At 41.5% G+C, this 21,774-nt stretch overlaps 1 protein-coding gene across 1 annotated transcript in view; it reads left to right on the top strand.

Annotated features, from left to right (window-relative positions):
- The first annotated feature begins 340 nt into the window (after positions 1 to 340).
- Atp8a2 (ATPase phospholipid transporting 8A2) overlaps positions 341 to 21,774 on the top strand; it is a 412,827-nt gene continuing 391,393 nt past the window's right edge. The window contains exon 1 of the mRNA XM_048341628.1: positions 341 to 477. Coding sequence (XP_048197585.1) covers positions 377 to 477 — 101 coding nt within the window. The 5' untranslated portion in view covers positions 341 to 376. The remainder of the gene's footprint in view (positions 478 to 21,774) is intronic.

The following is a 21,774-nucleotide window of genomic DNA, read 5'->3' as shown; positions in this document are numbered from 1 at the left end:
GGACCGGGGGTGGGGGGCGGTGGGGGAGGTGGGGGCGGCGGGAAGCTGCGCCGGCGGCGTGGGTGTAGCCTCTCCGGTGGTGGGCGTGGTCTGACTGGGTTGGGCGGGGAGGGGCGGGGCCTGGAGGGGCGGGGTCTGCCGCGGCAGCGGCGGCGGGCGGCCTCCGAGGCTGCCGAGTCTCCTGAGGTACCTGGGGCGGCCACAGCCTCGCCCGAGAGCATCCTCTTCCCGCCTGCTCGCTTGCAGCCCCGGCTCGCCAGCCTCCCTCCGTGCGCTGGAGGCTGACTTCTTTTGTGTTTTGTTTTTCTCCCCCGCGCCTCGTCTTTCCTCAGGACCTGTTCGTTCTTCTGCCGGCTACAAGAAGGCAGAGGATGAGATGTCCCGGGCGACGTCTGTTGGAGATCAGCTGGAGGCATCGGCCCGCACCATTGCCCTCAACCAACCGCAGCTCAACAAATTCCGCGACAACCAGATCAGGTAGGGGAGGAGGCTGCCCGGAGACGCAGGTCGGCTGCAGCGGAGTCCTAGCTGTGGAGGAGGATCGCCTCCCTGAGGATAGCTTTTACACACCCGCACACGCGCGCGCTCACCCAGGCAGGCACGCGCGCGCACACACACACGCACACGCGCGCGCGCGCGCACACACACACACACACACACACACACACACCTAGCTGCCCCTCTGCATCCCTTCAGCGCCTGCACCTCGGACTCCCATCTCCTCCCCAGAGGGTTCTGAGAATACTATCCCTGCCTTCCTCCCCTTCGCCTTCCGTCTGTGCCCAGCCCATCTGCGGGGCCCTGAGGAAGTTATTTTTCTGATGTCACCGCAAAAGCGAGGTACTTTTCTCTTTTCACTCCCAGGTTGCCTTTCTAGAATTTCCTGGGATCACATTTTAACGTCCCCCCCCCCCCCCCCCCCCCCGTTTCATGGATAGTTCTCCCGTAGCAGTTCGCAGCTATAATGTGGAACAGTGCTTTAAAAAGAGAATCCCACAAGTCCGACACAGGGACTCCCATTCAGTCTCAGTGGTCCAAGACTTGCCAAGAGGTTTATTTGCTGGAAAATGTTACCCAGAGTTAGCAGAAGGATGGACAGAAGGTAACACTTATGCTCTCTGCTGGCCTCTATGTCAGATGTCTTAGCTAGCTTAATGAATCTCCATTAACTTATGAAGCAGGCATTCTTAGCTCTAGGTCAGGAAACTGAAGCATAAGGATGAGACATAATTTACCTATGGTCCTATAGTTACTTAGCAAGCAAATTAGAAAGCTTTTTGGTTTTGTATTTATTTAATTAATTAATTAATTTTATTTTGCCAGTCCTAGGGCTTGGACTTAGGGCCTGAGCACTGTCCCCAGCTTCTTTCTGCTCAAGGCTAGCACTCTACCACTTGAGCCACAGTGCCACTTCTGGCTTTTTCTATGTATGTGGTGCTGAGGAAGCATCTGGCTGTTGGACATTGTTGTGGCTTGACAGGATTTGGGGTAGAATTAGATTGCATATTGATGAGAGAGGAGCAATTCATTTATTATGGGAATGTTAGATTGTGCTGGCATTAGTTGAGGTTTTAAGAATGACCTTTGCTAGGAGCTGGTGGCCCACACCTAATCCTAGCAACTCTAGAGGCTGAGGAGATTTGAGCATCCAAGTTCAAAGATAGCTTGAGCAGACAAATCTGAGAGACTCTTATTGCCAATTAACCACCAAAATGTCAGAAGTGAATGTGTGACTTAAGTGATAGAGTGTCAGCCTTGACTGAAAAGGGTCAGTATCGGTACACACACACACACACACAGTTTTATTATATGTGCTGTTGAAGCGAGCACCACACACACTTTTAATTGTACTCCTTACTTATGCAACTGTAACCCCTCCACATTACCTTTACAATAAAATAAAGAAAAAAGACTTTTGAATATATCTTATACTTAAAAAGTATAGTTTTGGAGAGTTGCTTGAGTCTTTAATGTCGAGTGCATGGCTTATTTTAAGGTACAAAATATTGACCACAATGAATTACTTTACACATTGGGGTGGCTCTAATTAGGAAGATAGATAACAAGCCTTGGCAAAGATGTAGAGAAAGTGGAACCCTCACACATTGCTAATGGGAACGCAAATAGTGCCACTGCTTGGGAAAGCAGTCTGGCAGTTCCTTGAAAGGCTTCAATGTAAAGTTATCATGTGACTTGAAAATCATTCAAAGCTATATATAACATGGAGAAATGAAAACAGGCTCCCACAAAATTTGCACACAATGTTCATAGCAACATTATTTATAACAGTCAAAAAGTAGACACAGTCCAAATGCCTGTCAAATGAATGCATACAGTGTGGTATATCCATACAATGGAATGATTTTTGAGAATAAAAAAGGGCTGAAATACACACACACACACACACACACACACACACACACACACACATATATGTCAACATAGGTGGCCCCACAATGTTATATAAAATAAAAGAAGCCAACCATGAGAGGTCTCATACTAGCTGCCTTCACAGACAAATCCATGGGACTCTTATCTCCAGTTAACCTGCAAAAAAGCTGAAAGTGGCAGAGCACTTGAGCAAAAAAGAAAAAGCAGAAAACACACACACACACACACATTGATAAGACTATTCAAGAGAATGGTTCCACAATAGGAATTGGTACAGTTTCCTTTTTAAACATAGTTTTTTTTGTGTGAGAAAACATGTTAGTTTCTTACAACCAGGGCCATAGAGGTTTATTTCATTTTGTTTGCCACTCTTTTTCTCTCTCCTGGTGCTGAGGATTGAACCCAGTGCCTCACATATGCTAAGCACTTTCTCACCCACAGAGCTATACTCCCAACACTGTTTGCTTCTCAGTCAAGCTTTTCAGAAAGACACAACCACATGGAACAACTGAAGCTCATACTTGTCTACTAAGTCAGGGATGTCTGATTCTTTGGCTGTTGACCACCTCAGGAAGCCTAATTTCTCTGAAACAGCATTTTCTCACTTTCCCCTTCATCTCAGTCCTTTTGTGCTTTGAAACCTTGCAACTGTGCCTTGGAACCTTGTTTTTGTTAGCAATTGGTGGTTTCTTTTTTCCATCAAAGGCTGGAACTCTGATGCCTTATGCTCAGACTTTCTACCACCTGAGCCATGTCTGCAACCCCAGCAATTGGTGTTTTGATTCAAGGCAGAGATGAAGGCTTGAGTTTGGTGTGGAGGGAGAGAGGTTGGGGTTGGGCCTGGTGAAAGTATATGAGGGTGACAGAGTGCACTTCTAGAGAGGGATTTCAGGGCTTACTGTTAACATTTGGAACTGGTGTGACTCAAGAAAGAGGCGGCTATAGTAACAATAAAAAAATTAAAAATAACAAAAAGGAAAGGGGCTGGGCCCAGGGACATGCTGGAAAGAGGAATGAATTGACTTCTGCAGTTGACTGTGGTTTTGGAAATCCCAAAGGAATGCACTTCACAGGAACCCTAAATTCTAGGCAATTCTGTGAATTTCTGGAGGTGCTTTGGCTATATCTGCACACTACTCTCTAAACCTTGATCTTGATTCTTTTTCTTTTTACTTTTTTGTGCTGGTACTGGGGCTTGAACTCAAGGCTTGGGTTCCATCCCTTAGCTTTTTCACTCAAGGCTGGTGCTCTACCACTTCAGCCATAACTCCATTTCTAGCTTTTTGCTGGTTAAACAGTCTGTCGTTCTAGCCTCTGCCGGTTTTGAACCATGATCCCCAGATCTGTCTCCCGAGTAGCTAGAATTATAGTCCTGAACAATAGATGCTGGCTATTATTGGTCTTGTTTTTGACAGTGATGATACTACCAGTGTCTGAAGCCTGTGGTATGTTTACTGACATTTTCCACTATTGAGGCTAATGAATTTGCGTAATTATATTTGATGAATTATGAAGTAGTGTTTTTTTGTTTGGTTTTGGTTTTTTGCCAGTCCTGGGGCTTGAACTCAGGGCCTGAGCAGTGTCCCTGGCTTCTTTTTGCTCAAGGCTAGCACTCTGCCACTTGAGCCACAGTCCCACTTCCAGGCTTTTTCTATGTATGTGGTGCTGAGGATTGAACCGAAGACTTCATGTATATGAGGCAAGCACTTTACCACTAGGCCATATTCCCAGCCTCTGAAGTAGTCTTTTTTTTATGGTCAGGGGGCTTGAATTCAGGGCCTGGGCACTGTCCCTGAGCTCTGTTTTGCTCAAGGCTAGCTGTCTACCACTTTGAGCCATAGGGCCATTCCTAAAGTAGTCTTCCCCCACCCTAGGCATTGATTCTCAAGGGCCTTATTTATTATGATCAGTAATTTTAGTCTCTATAAGTAGATAGCAATTAATGGGATATTTCAATATTCATCTATATTTGTAGGATTTCTTATATGTTCACCTAGAAAAATCACTTCTTTATAAAGTATACATTTTTTTCTCCTTTTAAATGTTTAAGAGCATAACAGCATTTAAAGTTACAATTTTCTGGGTACCAGTGGCTCACACCTGTTATCCTAGCACGCAGGAGGGTGATATCTGAGGATTAGGGTTTGAAGCCAGCCTGGGTAGACAAATCAGAAAAACTCTTAATCTCCAGTTAACCAGCAAAGAGTCAGAAGTGGAGCTCAAGTGGTAGAATGCCAGCCTTGACTGGAAAACATCAAGCAAGAATTTGAGGCCTTGAGTTCAAGCCCCGTACTGGCACTAACTGACTGACTAAATAAAGTTACAATTCACTGGTGTGTGGTATATTTATAGTTGACAGTGGAACAGTCCCCACCGCAGTCAGCTTTAATTTCTTTTTTTTTTTTTTTTTTGGCCAGTCCTGGGCCTTGGACTCAGGGCCTGAGCACTGTCCCTGGCTTCTTCCCGCTCAAGGCTAGCACTCTGCCACTTGAGCCACAGCGCCGCTTCTGGCCATTTTCTGTATATGTGGTGCTGGGGAATCGAACCTAGGGCCTCGTGTATCCGAGGCAGGCACTCTTGCCACTAGGCTATATCCCCAGCCCCCGCAGTCAGCTTTAAAACAGTGTCATCACCTCCAAAAGAAAGCTTCTACTCTTCAGATACTCATCCTTCTAACTTTACAACCACTGTCTACTTTGCTTCTCAATGGATTACCTGATAGAGGATATTTCAAAAGATGACATCATAAATTTTTGTGTGTCTTAAGTGAAATGGTTACAAAAGAGCTTGCTTTTCTTTTGTACATCTAACTTTTAGGTTTTATTTATTTATTTATCCATTCATTCATTAAGTGCTGGTACTGGGGCTTGCACTCATGGCTGGGATGGGGGTGGGTCTCCCTTCACTTTTTTGATGAAGGCTGTTTCTTTACCACTTGAGGCAGACTTTCATGTCTGGCAGTTTGCTGGTTACTTGGAGATAATAGTCTCACAGACTTTTTCTGCTCAGGCTGGCTTTGAACCTCAGTGTTCCTATTTCAGTCTCCTGAGTAGCTAGGATGACAATTGTGAGCCACCATCACCTGGCTCTTACTTTTTAAAATACTCTAAGTTAAAATGTTTGATTCCTCAATAAATATCTTGACCTAATTTATTGATCAAAGGAGTGAAGAATATGTCATCTATAGTCAGGCATATACAATCTTTCTATGTGATTATGAGCATGTCATTTGAAATTGTGAATTTCAATGCTTAGTTTTCTTCTGTGTTTGAAATGAGGTCTTCAAAGCAAAGCAAGTTAGAAGTGTTTATAGATAACTTCTTTCTAAATGACTCATTCATTTCAGGTGGGCGTTTTAGTGAGCAAAGAATTCTTCACTAAAGCAAGAATTTGAGCTTTGTCAAGTTATTGCATTTCTTTAGGTTGGTTTGCCTTAAAAGGAAAATTACTCAATATAAATATTTTGTTGGCTTTGCCAATATAAGTTTAAAATAGAATATGATTATTGTAGGAAAGGGGATTGCCTAGATTTGTACAGGATTATTGTGTTATACAGGTTAAGCATCCTTTATTCTGAATGTCATAAATCTGAAATGCTCTCAAACCTGAACCCATTTGAGTCACCACATGATATTGTAAGCGGGAGACCCCATTTCTAACCTCATGTGGTGGGTCACAGTAAAAATGCATGTATCATGTTGGGCGCTGGTGGCTCATGCCTGTAATCCTAGCAACTCAGGAGACTAAAATCTGAGATACTCAGGAGAGAGATCTGAGGATATGGTTTGAAGCAAGCTTGGACAGGAAAGTCTATGAGACAAGCGGTAGAGCTCTAGCCTTAAGCACAAACACTTAGGTATAGTGTTCCAAGCCTGGAATTCAATCCTCAGGACCAGCACACACATACACAAAATTATGCAATTATAGAAATTAAAGAATTTATTATAATAAAATTGCCTTTAATCTGTGTGTACAAGTTGTATATGAAACATCATGATACATTTAGACTGTCTCATCTCCAAGATAGCTTGTTAAGTTTATGCTGATATTTTAAAGTAAAAAACAAGTTAAAACAAAAGAAGGAAATCAACAAATGAGGGAAACATGAAACACTTCCTTTCTCAACTTATAACATTATGGTAAGATCCTAGTATTTGAGATAATTTCTTTTCTTTCTTTCTCTTTTTTTCTTTCTTTCTTCAGTTGATTTGCAGTGTGTGTGTGTGTGTGTGTGTGTGTGTGTGTGTGTGTGTGTGTGTTGGTACTGGAGATTGAACTCAGAGCCTGGGGGCTGTCCCTTAGCTTTTTTGCTCCAGTCTGGTGCTCTAACCACTTGAGCCATGCCTCCATTTCCAGCTTTTTGCTGGGTAACTGGAAATAAGAGTCTCATGGACTTTCCTGTTGCGGCTGGCTTTGAATCATGACCCTCAAATCTCAGTCTCCTGAGTAGCTAGAATTACAGGTGTGAGCCATTGGTGTCTGTCAATATTATATTTTATTTTTTAAGCAATATTTTATTTTATTGCAAAGTTGATGTACAGAGGGATTGCAGTTACATAAGTAAGTTACATATATTTCTTGTTGAACAGTATCATTCTCTCCTTCATTTCCTTCCACTTTCTCCCCCCCTGCCCCTGACTCCCATCTCCCCCCAAGTTGTAAAGTTCATTTCCAGCATAGTGTCTTGTGAGTATTGTTGCTGCATTGGTTCACCCTTTGTCCTTTGTCACCATTTTGTTATTCCTCTTTCCTTCCCCAAGTCAGATAAATGTATATACAAGACACAGGGTACCAAAATAAAAAACAATGACAACAGGGGATAAGCCAAAATGAAAATGAAAGAAGAAAGAAATAACTTCACACAGTACATTAAAACAAAAACAAAAACAATCCTCTTGTTTCCATATGTTGGAGTTCGTTTTGATTAGCATCATTTTATATGATCATATATACCTAGCTATTGAGTTTTGTGATCCTCTGATAGGACTATCCTAGACATATACTAATTATTACAAATGAGGGAAGCCATGGAGTCTATATTTCTTTGGGTCTGGCTTAGTTCTCTTAATATGATTTTCCAAGTCTTTCCATTTCTTTATGAATGGGGAGATATCATTCTTTCTGATGGAAGCACAGAATTCCATTGTGCATATATACCACATTTTCTTGATCCATTCATTTACTGAGGGGCATCTCGGTTGGTTCCATGTCTTAGCTGTGGTAAACAATATTGCAATGAATATAGTTGTACTGGTAACTTCAGTATGGCCTTATTTGTGATCATTTGGGTAAATGCCCAGGAGTGGGATTGCTGGATCATAGGAGAGCTCTATGTCTTTTGAGGAACCTCCATACTGCTTTCCAGAGTAGTTGAATCAGTTTACATTCCCAACAGTGTAGTAGCATTCCCTTTTGGTCACATCCTTGCCAGCAGCTGTTGCTATTAGATTTGTTAATAGATTTATTAGATTTGTTATTAGCCACTGTCACTCTTCTTCAGTCATTGCTTTTAAAAGCAAGGCTACGGGGAGGGGGTAAAGGAGAGGGGGAAATAAGGGAAGAAGTAACAAGTTGGATAAGAAATGTACTCATTGCCTTACATATGAAACTGTAATCCCACTATACTTCACTTTAACAATAGAAAATATTGAAAAAATAAAAGCAAGGCTAACACATCCCTGATTTGAAACAATGACTCGTCAAGTTTGGCAAAGCTTAAAAATATTCTTATCCAGATTAATGGTTGATGTTGATGGTATTCTACCCAGTCTCAAGACTTCCCTTCTGTCTGTGTTATTTTTACTTTAGAGGATGATATACTTGGTTGATCTCCAAAGCAGACTCTGTATTTTCTGAAACAAGTGTCATAATAGATCGGGAGTTCTTACTTTATAAACACAATTAATGTCATAGAAGAGGCTTATAACTAGAGGTATCATCTGTTTTGCATCCCTGGAAAGGCAACCTGTCTGATGAAAATATTAAAAGTTGGGGAACCTTCATCACCCTGTATTTCTTTTCTTTTTTGGTAAGTACATTTGTGTTTATTTATTTATTTATTTTTCTCAAATCATCACCCTGTATTTCAAGTGGCCATTGAATACCTTTCTTCAACTGTATTTTTAGAAGCAAAACACCTTTGTTTCCTTCTTCTTTTTGCATGCTATTTCTGGGGCTTGAACTTAATTAAGGGCCTTTCACTCTTGATGGCTTTTTTGCTTAAAGCTGGTACTCTACCACTTGAGCCACACCTCCACTGTACTGACCCAGGGTGAGGCCCTGCCTTATCTAGGGCAGGGTGGGGAGGTGTGGCCAGGTGAGGGGAGGTGGCTACCTTCAGGTATGCCAGTTACCTGGGTAACAGTGATACAGGACAGAGACTTTAGACAGGTGGGGGCATCTGCATGGAGCACTCTGGTGGACCTTACAGAAAGCACCCTCAAAGGGTTTGCTCCATTACTTACCATTGAGTCACTGGTCAGTAGATGCTCTCTCTCAGAAATGTGACTCAGCAGCCCTTTCCAGAGGGACAGTGCTTAGAGAGAACAAAAGGGGATGTTTAACCATTGTTGGGATGCAGGGATGTTTTACAAAGGAAGTTCTGGAAATCCATGAGGTTGGGGTTGATCATTTAAATGCTGACCCAATTCTTTGCTCATCAGTGAAAGCTAGCTCTTTATAACTTAACTCAGAGAGTTTTAGCTACTCTTGCTGTTTTATATGAAATGCAATTAAAAATGATTTAGGGTTGAGGTTGGGAAGTTGGCTGTTTTGGTGGGTTATTCTGTCTGTCTTCAATATTTGTTATACTTATCATGGCTTTACAGGCTCTGGGAGAACTGGTTATTCAGGGCTACATGAGTAAAGATATCAGCTGGAGAGGATCTACTGCATTTTTCTTTTGGAAGTTTTGATAATTATAGTCTCTGAGATAAATTGACAATAGATTCACAGGGAGAAAACTGTACCAGATTTATTCATGCATAGAAACGGGAGCCATACGCAACATGCAAAAATGAAAAGACAGCAGAGTTTGTTGAGCTTTAGATACAGCTAAGCAAGGGATAGTGGCTTTGGGCATAAGGGATAAGGGAGGTGGTGCTAGCTATGGAAGGTTGAGCAAAGGAGGTTCACAGACTGGAATAGAGTTGTCTTGTGATGCAGATGGAGTCTCCTAGGTAACAGGCACCAGTAACATTTATCTTGAGTCAGGTGTCAGACACCTAAAAGTTGCTTCCTGTGAAAAGATCTTTAGTAGAAACAGGCATATTTGATAGAAAAGCCTGCTACATCTACTGGTTATTTATCTCACTAATATAATAAATTTCTTTTACCAAAGGGCAGTCTCTCAGAGTCAGTCCCATCTGCAATTTCTTAGAATAACCATCTTGAAATATGTCAAAGAAATATATTTTGGGACATAACACTTTTGGGTCCCACACTGCCGTGTAAGTTCTCTGTCAACACTAGTGATCCCCAAACATGGATCACATGTCCTGTCAGGAAACTTTTCAACACTAATTTGTGTGTGTGTGTGTATACAGGTCCTGGGGCTTGAACTTAGGGCCTGGGTTCTATCCCTGAACTTTTGTGCTCAAGGCTAATGCTCTACACTGGAGCCACAGTCTCACTTCCAGCTTTTTGATGGTTATTTGGGAATAAGAGTCTCACAGACTTTTCTGTCTGGGCTAGCTTTGAACCTCAATTTCCAGACCTCAGCTTCCTGAGTAGCTAGGATTCCACCACTGGAGCAGAGTTTTGCTGTACATTTAAGAAGCACGCCGAGCTGCTGTCATTGCTCAGGGAAAGCTGTAAGGCTGTGGTATTGGAGAAGTACCCTTGGGGATGACTAAAGTGGGGTTGTAAATAGATGGAGGTGTAGACACAGATGATCTCCAGGATTCTAGTTTTAGTGACAGGGAAGTGACACGGATCTATTCTCAAGTTTTGTTTTATTTGGAACTATGTTGAATAGTGGACTGAGGTCAGGGTGATGGATTTCATAACAGGAGAAAACCCCCTTTCATCTCCATGGTAGAGGAGATCAAAGGTACATGGGTGCCCTCCATCAGTATGTCATGGGAGATTATGTTTGTCCTTTCTCAGCAAGGTGGATATGTCACCAACTCTACTGAAGAGACATCCCAATTTCTTTTTACTTCTAGAGATATTTAATGTCAAGACATTCCACTTAGTGAACAAGAACTAGAATGTCACACCTCATAATGTGGGAACCCAAGGCTCCTAATCAAGAGTATTGTGTAAGGGTGGGGATATTGTCTGTTCATCTGTATTAGTTATTATTAATATTGTTTTATTGCCATTTATGTTGCTTAGTCTAATCTTTGATTAGATGAGATTTTATTGATTGATAACCCAAACAATCAAATCATAAACAGGGTGAAACAAAGTAGATTTGAGTATTGCTTTGTTGAAAGCATGGAGATGGCCTAGAGAATAAACATACAGGCTAAAAAATGTGCTAGATTTTGGGTATTAGGGTTGTGTGTGTGTAAGTTATTGTTAAATCAAGAAACTAAACCCTCAGGGATACCTCTTCTCTCAACTAAATCCCCTAAAACGTTAAGCTTGGTCCATATGGGTAACAAGAATTTTATTGAATTTATCAAGTTTGTTTATCACCATTTCTCCCTGGTACCAGAGATTGAACTCAGAACTTCTAGAAGTTCTCTACCACTGCGACTTCCCAAGTAGCAAGGATGACAGCCATGTCACCATGTTGTTTCTTTCCTTCTCTTTTCTCCTTCCTTATGTGGGTCATCAGGTTTGTTTTGTTTTGTTTTCAATTTGGACTCTGGTTTGACTATTCTTTTTTTAAAAAGTTTTATTGAATTATTCTATAAAGCAGCATTGGGTACTGGGAGTCCACAAATACACTAGGTATTCACAATAAAGAAACTTTCAAGAGAACACCATACACACATAACAACTTCTATTCCAAGAGTGGGGACACTGTGGCAGGACTGGTGGTGGCTGAGGTACGATGCATCTGGATCAATGTCATCCCTCTCATCATTCTTTCCCCATCTCTCCCAGCCCCACCTGTCCCCTCCATTTAACTAGCTTCAATTTTACATATGTAAATTGACTATTATGACTGCATTTACCCCTCTTTCTCTTCTCCCCTATGTTCTGCTTCTTGGTATTCATTTTGCTAAAATGAAAGTTAGTTCTTCAAAGGAGTGTTGTTTGAATATTCTTAGTGACCTCAGAACTGTGAATATTTAATCTAATTTTTTAAAGTAAGTGTGTGTGTGTGTGTGTGTGTGTGTGTGTGCGCGCGTGCCAGTGCCAGTACTGGGGCTTGAAATCAGGGCTTTGTACTCTTTTGTTCTCACTTGGTCTTTTTGCTCATGGCTGGTGTTTTATCACTTGAGCTCCACTTCTGGTTTTTCTGCTGGTTAATTGGAAATAAGAGTCTCATGGACTTTCCTGCTTGGGCTGGATTTTAGCTGTGGTCCTCAGATTTCAGCCTCCTGAATAGCTGGGTTTATGATGTGAGCTATTGGTGCCCAGCCATATTTAATTTAATTTATTTTATATTTTGTGTATTGCTACTGGGGCTTGAACTCAGGGCCTCCTGTTCCCACTTGGCTTTTCTACTCAAGGCCGATGCTTTGCTACAGCTCCATTTCCATGGTGACGACGACGATGACGACAATGATGATGATGATGATTTTTGTAGGTTGTAGGGCTTAAACTCAGGGCCTGGGAGCTGTCCCTAAGCAGTTTTGCTCAAGGTTAGCACTTTACCACATTGAGCCACAGTGCTACTTCTAGTTTTCTGGAGATAAGAGTCTCATAGACTTTCCTGCCTAAGCTGGCTTTGAACCACGATCCTCAGATCTCAGCCTCCTAAGTATCTAGGATTACAGGAGTGAGCCACCAGCACCCAGCATCACAATTATTTTCTATATAGAGGACTTGACATGACCCGGCCATATTTGTAAGCCAAATATTGAAGATATTGTGATATTAGGGAACATAATCTATCATAACATAATGTAAGATTTCTAATGATACCTTTGCCAGTCTTGTCTCATGTTTAAATGTATACATATAAATGCACATACTCTTAAATATAAGCCTTGGTCTCTGTGGGTACATTTGAATTCACCTCACAGAAGCATTCTAGTACACTCATGGTAAGCAGGGGTTGAAAGTTCTTCCTTAACATTAAAGTGTTCTATGACTCCCAGACTTTGGTTCTAGGTGTGGTATATCCATGAAAAGCCTTTTCACCTAGGTCCTCAGGAGTCTGAGATCTGAGGATCTTGATTTGAAGCTGACTGGAATAGGAAAGTCCATGAGGCTCTAGTGGCTTATACCTATAATCCTAAAGATTCAGGAGGCAGAGGTCTGAACATCCAGGTTCAAAGTCAACCTGAAGAGACAAATGTGAGAAACTCTTATCTCCAATTAACCACCAAAAAAGCTGGAGCTGTGGCTCAAGTGTAGAGTGCTAGCCTGGAGTGAAAAAAAAAATCAGGAACAGAGCTCAGGCCCCAAGTTCAAGCCTCAGTATTGGAGGAAACTATATCAATATCAAATTGTAAAAAAACAAAAACCTTTTTGGTCCAGGGTTATGTTCCCTGTAAAATGATCGAATATGATCATATAGGATCCTTGCTCTATACTGTCAGTGTGGGTATTTGCTTTTGCCCTTTGTTATTTTTTCATGTGCCATGTACATCCCATTTCCTGTCTCAAACACAAAACTCACCTGGTTGGTAAGTCTGTGATAAGGTATTTTATTTTTAACCTCATATTACAAAGAATAAACTAGGTGCGTCTTATCTGTGGGAGATTCTTGCACTTCTGTGACTTCATTGTAGGCAGTCCTCATCTCTTGTCATTTCCATTCTGTGGTATATATTTCATAGATTCAGTTTCAAGATTAAGTGGGTTAATATGCATCAAGCGCGTTAGGCAGGGCTGGCTGAGTGCCTTGTGGATTTCAGTATTGTCATTGTTTGGATTTTAGATTGTGTTTGAGAACCACTCTCCCACCTTCTTGGTACATACTAGTTGCATTAAAAAAATAGACCTTGCTTTATTTTACTAGAGATTAAGAGGTAACAGTGGGTGTGGTAGTGCACACCTGTAATAGCAGATATGAGAGGTGGAGGCTGAAGGATCGTTGAGTTAGAGGCCAGTTAGGGCAAAGGTATGAGACCTTATCTCACAAACAAAATAAAACCAAAAGGACTGGGGGTATGGCTCATGAAGTATGTGAAGCCCTGGGTTCAGTCCCCAGAATTGCAAAAAATGAAAAATAAAAAACAGGAGATAATAAGGTACTAGTTGACTAGTAGGAGAATTGTATCAGGGAGCAAACTAGGATCATCATGATCATGATCATGATCATGATCATGATTATCATCGTCGCCAGTATTGGGGCTTCAGCTCATGGCCTCCTGCTCTTGTTCTGTTCCTACCCTAGTTCTTCATCACAGTTGGCCTTGAGCCACTTGAGCCACATCTCCATGTTCTCCTCTTTGTTTGTTAATTGGAGATAAGAGTCTCTTTCAACTTTTCTGCCTGGGCTGGCTTTGAACAGTGATCCTTAGCTGCCTTGTGAATAACTAGGATTATAGGGGTGAACTACTAATACCTAGAAAACATTTTATTTTGGCAGTAATTTGATTTTGAAGACTATTTCTAGTGTTTGCCTGAGATTATCAGGGATAACTTTAAATTATTAAGTATGTAATGAAAAACTTGCAGGGAAGACTCTCTCTCTCTCTCTCTCTCTCTCTCTCTCTCTCTCTCTCTCTTTGTTTTGAATTGCAAGGAGAGCCAGGTGCTGGTGGCTCATGCCTGTAAACCTAGCTACTTAGGAGACTGAGGTCTCAAGATTGCAGTTCAACTCCATGTTATGGAAACAATTGTTATACCACAGTTGTAACTACTTTCAATGTCCCATCTGTATCTGTAGCTTTTATTATTGATGATGTTCTTGTATCACCTTCCTGTGGTTGTACCTACACTATCTCTTTAATCTTATCTGAGTATATTGGAAACCGTGTATACTGGTATTAGAAGTAGGAAATTGAAAGGGAATACCAAAATTGAGAGATACAGGGTAAAAAAAGACAAACAACTACAAAAGCAATACTTGCAAAACTGTTTGGTGTAAGTAAACTGAACACCTCAGGGGGGGAAAGGGAAAGGGGGAGGAGGGAGGGGGGTATGAGGGACAAGGTAACAAACAGTACAAGAAATGTATCCAATGCCTAACGTATGAAACTGTAACCTCTCTGTACATCAGTTTGATAATAAAAATTTGGAAAAAAAAAAGATTGCAGTTCAAAACAAGCCTGTGAATCTCATATCTACAATTATACAGAAAAAAAAAAAGCCGAAAGCTGAACTATGGCCCAAGTGGTAGAGCGGTAGCTCTAGGTCAGGACAGCACCTGGGCCCCATGTTCAAGCCCCAGGACAAGCAAACACACACACACACTCACACTCACACACAAATTGCAAAGAGAGAGGAGAGAGAAAGAAAGTAACATAGGGCCTGGGGAGGTAGATCAGTGGTAGAGTACTTACCTAGCATGTGAGAGGCCATGAATGCTATCCTCAGTACTGCAAAAATGAATGAGTGAGTGAATGAATGAATGAGGGTATAAAATATGATATAAGTCTTGGATCAACTGGTATTGTTATGATCTCTGGAGATGTTTTTCTTGTCCCATGACCCCACTCCTTGATGGCAGCGATGACTGTTTCAAGTGCAATAGCACTTCTCAGTGGTGGGACATAGCATTGTGTATCCTGTCTGTTTCTATGTCTTGGACTCTTCCCCTATGGATAATGAAGTCTGCCTCTATTTACATCCTCCCTGGCACAGAGCACAGTTCCTGGCCAATGTAAAGAGTAAACCTTTTGCTGAAAGGCTTTGCTAGTACAGACAAAGGTCAGAAATGTGCAGAAAATAGGAATTGGGCTGTGCTTATTCTACAACTTTCTTAATTGCTCATTGAACACAGTAGAGAGTCCCTCCATGGTATTGAGCAGTTACTTAAGCTCAGAAATTGATGTGTTGTGTGGTTTTGATGTTAGGCTTTTATGTACAAATGACTGAAACAGGGATGCCTAGTCCAAGGCTTTTAATACCATTTCTTCACCTTGAACTGATCAATATCTGCTTTCAGATGCAGGTTCATTGGGGATTTAATGCAGTAGTTGGCAACTTGAAGCCATTTATATCAGTTGAGATTTAAAATTTGTTCATTCAACAAATTTATTTTTAGTACCTAGTGGGTTCCTACCACTGATGGATGTTGAAAAGCAGAAGTAGAGGACTAGTCCTGGCTGAATCTGGGTGCTTCTGGCCTTCTTTTTACTCTTTAGCTTTGGGGGCTGGTTGGTGAAGGAGGATGGTATAGTCAGCATCTATGTTGGATCCTCCATTTTTAGGGCTAAGCTCCTTATGCCCTTTTCAGCCTGTCTCCTCTTTGGCCCATGTCCTTCAGCCTCTTATGGCCTAGTGGCAAGAGAGCTTGCATCGTATACATGAAGCCCTGGCTTTGATTCCCCAGCACCACATATATAGAAAAGAGCCAGAGGTGGTGCTGTGGCTCAAGTGGCAGAGTGCTAGCCTTGAGCAAAAGGAAGCCAGGGACAGTGCTCAGGTCCTGAGTCCAAAGCCCAGGACTGGCAAAAAAACAAAAACAAAAACAAAAAAAGTAGAGCTAGTTACAGGAAAGAAAGATGCAGAGCAGCCTTCAGTGTGTTTTGCCTGAAAAATGTGGTTTTCATTGTGTCTCACAGAGTTGTGTGTTAACAGGTTCACTCCTGTAATCTTAGCTACTCAGGAGGCTGAAATCTGAGGATCAAGGTTCAAAGCCAGCCTAGGCAGGAAAGTCCATGAGACTTAACTCTAATGGACTCCCCCCAAACTAGAAGTAGTTCAAGTGGTACAGGGCCAGCTGTGAGTGAAAAAAACCATGGGACAGTGCCCAGGTGTGGAATTCAAGCCTTGGGACTGGCAAGTGCACACACACACACACACACACACGTACACAAAGAGACAAATTGCCTAAGTTTTCAGAGCTTGTGGAAAACGAAAGACTAGACAGCATGCAAGAGGAGCAATCCACCTAGGTGCCGACCAGAAGAGGTTGCAAGCCTGCTAAAAGCCTAATTCTATGGAGGATCATGGATGAAACACATCCCACTGCAGCTGGACTCGATTCACAACAATTACTATATTGTAATTACTACCTAGCATTAAAGTTATAGATATGTTTTCATGTAAGGCAAATTTACTTTTCATGTAAACTTTAATTTCATGTAAAATAAAAATTTACACAGTGGTTGTAATAGTGTGTGTGTGTGTGTGTGTGTGTGTGTGTGTGTGTGTGTGTGTGTTGGTACTGAGACTTGAACCTGGATGCTTTTCCTTAGCTTTTCCCTCAAGGTTGGCATTCTGCTATTTGAGCTGTATCTCCACTTCCAGCTTTTGCTTGTTTATTGGAGATAAGAGTCTTAGAGCCAGTGGCTGGTAACTCTTGCCTGAATCCTAGCTAGTAATGAGGCTGAGATCTGAGGATCACAGTTTTAAACCAGCTCAGGCAGGAGAGTACAGCAGACAGTTACCTTCAATTAAGACCCTCCTCCCCCCCTCCACACACTGGAAATGGAGTGGTGGCTCAAATGGTAGAGTGCCAGCCTTGAGCAAAAATCTCACTGACAAAAACAAAACAAAACAAAAAGCCAAACCTTGACAACAACAACAAAAAAGAGTCTCTCAGAGTTGTCTGCTCGGGATGACTTTGAATGTTGATTCTCAGATCTTAGCCTTATGAGTTGCTAGGATTATTGAGCTATTGATGTCCAGAATTGTCCACCTATTGTGTTCCCTCATTGGTTATTATTTCAGCCTTAGATGAAGGGAGGAGCCTTTAGATGTTAATATGTTTGCCTTTTGCTTTAAAAAATGACACTCATTGTGCATGACTTTACTCCAATTTTTTAAATTTCTTTATTGTAAAAGTGATGAATGGGGGGGGGTAGGCTACAGTTACATAAGTAAGGTTATGAATACATCTCTTTTTAAACACTGTTACCCTTCCCTCATTTTCTTCTGCTTACCTCTTCCTACTCTACTCTCCAAGTTGTATGGTTCATTTCCAAATTTCTTTTCAGATTTTTTTTTTGCCAGTCCTGAGGCTTAAACTCAGGGCCTGAGCATTGTCCCTGGCTTCTTTTTTGCTCAAGGTTAGCACTCTACCACTTGAGCCACAGTGCCACCTCTGGCTTATTTTGTATGTGTGGTACTGAGGAATCAAACCCAGGGCTTTATGTATGCTAGGTAAGCACTCTATGGCTAGGCCACATTCCCAGCTCCTCTTTTCAGATTTTTGTACTTAAATAAAATTCACACAGAACTGCTTCTCCATGTCCTAACTAGATGCTAGTGTGTTCTTTTGTTTATAATCCTTTATTTTGCTCCTTTATCTTTTTCTCAATTCTTTGTCTCCATGAAACTCATAGTAGGATGACTTGGGAAATGGAGGAAGCTAGAGGGGCAGGCATCAGTTCTGTTGGTGTTGACTTGTGAAAAAGGGACACCCAGGTAGGTATATCCAGAGAGGTTACAACAGTCATGTGCTGCATAACAATGTAATAACAATGTATCAGTTAGTGAAGGACTTGTGTGTGTATGTGTGGTGATGGTGTAAACACACCTACTCTGCTGTCAGTTATAAAATAGTACCACTCGCACAATTATGTCCAATTGTGCTTGTGAGAGGGTGTTGCATAAGGCTCTGTGGCACAGAGAAGCTAGATGATATCAGAAAACCCCATGTGGGTGGGACAGTGCATGTTAGGGATACACTTTAGTATTGCCATGTCAGGTAATAGAGGTTAGGCTTTTGTTGTTATTGTTGTTAGTTAGTTATTTGTGCTGGTATGAGGGTTTGAACTCAGGGTCTGAGATTTAGCTTTTTCATTTAAGACTGGCACTATATCATATGAGCCACAGCTCCACTTAGGGCCTCTTGGAGGTTAATTGGAGATAAGAGTCTCATGGACTTTCCCGCTTGGGCTGGCTTCCAACAGAGTCTCAGATCTCAGTCTCCTGAGTAGCTAGGATTACAGGCATAGCCACCAGGGCCCAGCCTTAATTGTGTGTGTATGTGTGTGTGTGTGTGTGTGTGTGTGTGTGTGTGTGTGTGTTGGGGCTTAAATACAAGGGCCTATGATTGTTAGACAAGTGTTCTATTTGAGCTATACTTCTAGCCTACTTTTTTTTTAGTAGTTGCTAATGTTAAATGACCATGTGATTTATTTTGGTATGTATGCCTTCTACTTACTATAAAAACAGTTTTTGGAAAACAGCAAGCCATGTTACACTAGCAGCAACCTTGGACATGTCATGTTTACCTATGTCTTGATTGCATCCTTCTCTCCTGCTTGATTTAGTTTCATTATGGCTCTAAGGGGTTAGAGGCTTGCCAGGCCCTGGTGGCTTATTCCTGTAATCCTCGCTACTCAGGAAGCTGAGATCTAAGGATCACTATTCGAAACCAGCTTAGGCAGGAAAGTCTGTGAGATTGTTATCTCCAATTAACCATTAAAAAGCAAAAGTGGCTTGTAACCTTTTGGGTAGATGCCCAAAAGTGGGGCTGCTGGGTCGTAGGGGAGTTCTATGTTTAGCCTTCTTAGGAACCCCCACACTGCTTTCCAGAGTGGTTGAACAAGTTTGCATTCCCACCAACAATGTAGTAGGGTTCCCTTTTGGCCACATCCTCTCCAGCATTTGCTATTATTAGTTTTCCTGATAATGGACATTCTAACTGGGGTGAGGTGGAATCTCAGTGTTGTTTTGATTTGCATTTCTTTTATGGCCAGTGATGTGGAGCACTTCTTCATGTGTCTCTTGGCTATTCTCATTTCTTCTTCAAAGAACCTCTTTTTAGGCCTTTAGCCCAAGCAGCACCACACAAAAGCCACCAGCACAACTATGTTCATCTCAGTTTAGCAATTTGTCATTGCTAAAATATGGAGCCAACCCAGATGCCCCTCAGCTGATCAAGAAAATGTGGTACATATACGCAATGGAATTCTATGCCTCTATCAGAAAGAATGATACTGCCCCATTCTTTAGGAAATGGAAAGACTTGGAAAAAATCATACTAAGTGAAGTGACCCAGACCCAAAGAAACATAAATCATATGGTTTCTCTCATAGGGAATAATTAGTACATATCTAGGATAGACATAGCAGAAGAGCGCAACAGCTCAATAGCCATGCCCATATGAACACATAAGATAATGCTAAGCAAAATGAACTCCATGTTATGGAAATAAGTGGTATATCATTGCTGTAGTTAATTTCAACATACCATGTGAAACTGTAAATTTGTTCTCTTGTATTCCCTTCATGTGGTTTTACTCCTGCTATCACTGTAACTGATCTTAGTACTCCAGAAACTAGGGAAGGGGAAGGGAATACTAAAAATGATAAAGAATAAGAATACCAAAAATGACAAAGGATAAAAAGACAAACCATTGAAAAAGTGATACTTACAAAACCAGTTGGTGTAAACTAACCATACAACTCATGGGGGGTGGGGGAGGGAGAACTGGGAAGGAGGAAGATGGAGGAAAATGAGGGAGGTAGTAACAAGTTGGATAAGTAATGTACTTGCCTTACATATATGAAACTGTTACCCCTATGTACTTCACTTTGACAATAAAGAAAGAAAATGTAACTACTTGAAAAAAAAAGCAAAAGTGGAGTTGTGGCTCAAGTAGTTCAAGTACTGGAATACACACACACACATGCACACACACAGAGGCTTCAGCACACATATGTCATATATATGTGTGTATATATATATGTTTATATATATATATGTACCATATCACTAAGGCTGTGCCATCAAGGTTGTATATGTGTACTAGATGATATTCGTACAATGGCAAACTTGCTTAAGGACATATTTAAACATCTGTATCCCTGTTGATAAGCAACAAATGAATGTGTATTGGTCCAAACAGAGCTTGTGATATAGACAGGGCTGGGGGTTGATCTGAGGACAATTTTATGGGCATATTTGTAATTAGTATAGAATTATTATAGAATTTTGAGTTCTTAGGTTGGGTTCAAATCCTGTAATTCTAGAAATAAAAGGGTTATAACCTTTATGTTTTACTCTATCAAAGTAACTCTTTTGTCAGACATATTTCTATATGAGTGGAAAAGATGGTTGAATGTGTAAAGACTAGGGGAAGAGCCTCAGAGATGAACTCTGTTTAACTATAGAAAAGGAGCCAGGGAAGGAGGGATGTTAGAAGTGACAGCTCTAGGAGGAAGAAAGTGTAAATGTAAGCAGAGGTAGGCAAAATTTCTTATCCTTAGCAGTTAAGACACAGAGAAGTTTCAGTTAGGGGGAGTGTTAGAAATACACAACCCTCCAGGGTCGGAAAATGAATAAACATACAAGAGATACAGGAGATTTCATCAAGGCACTTTAGCTCTGCACAGAAGGGGGTTCTGCCTCTCTCCCCAGAGCCAAGCAGGTGTACTGCTCTGTTTTTACCCCAACCTAAGGGGTAATGTTGTCCTTTCTCCTTGTTGTTAAGGAGTCAGGTTCACATCCTAGTCACAACTCGTTACTAGGGTGATGGAGTAATACAAGTAAGTTAGCACTCTAACCATCAGTAAAAAGTTCTTACTTAAAGGGGGTCTATCTCATCACAGCTGGCTGGGAACAGGCCTGGTAACAGGGTGGCTGATGTTTACAGTTGGAGGAAGTTGGTAAAGTCAGTGGAAAGTTTCCACTCAAGGCGGGGGGTTGTCTATTCTTTAACTCCATTGACAAAGATTCATACACCTGACATACAGCTGGTCACCAACAGCACAGATGAGGTACAGTTTGAAATCAGGAAGCAAATCATTCCAGGAAATATCAGTAGAATGGTGACTTGTCATAAAATGGAGACATTTTAGTTTGACAGAAACGATAGCGTTTTGTCATGGGAGTGTGGGACATGTGGGATGCCAGGTACCCATGAGTTTCAAGGTGAAGGTTGGTGGGTAGAGGCAGGGTAGAACTGTCCTCTTGAATGAAGTTGACAGTGAAGGGAGATGAAAAATGTTTGGTAGTTGATTTGGAATTGGCCTTATTTTAGTGACATGTTGTGAGAAATGATGTTTATGGGCAGAAGAGAGATGGGTAGGTGAAAGATGCTGGGCACAGGGTAACAAAATGCTCAGGTGCAGTTTCTAGACAGGCATCAAGGAGAGAGACTTCTTTCTAAGACAGGATGGAAAGAATATAGGGTAATGAGGGGTGACAGTCTTTATGTTGGTGGGTATATCAATTCAGCTCAAAGCTTCAGTG

Source organism: Perognathus longimembris, chromosome 3 (assembly GCF_023159225.1).
Source record: "Perognathus longimembris pacificus isolate PPM17 chromosome 3, ASM2315922v1, whole genome shotgun sequence".
Lineage (NCBI taxonomy): Eukaryota > Metazoa > Chordata > Mammalia > Rodentia > Heteromyidae > Perognathus > Perognathus longimembris.
This window is presented reverse-complemented; position numbering and strand designations above follow the sequence as displayed.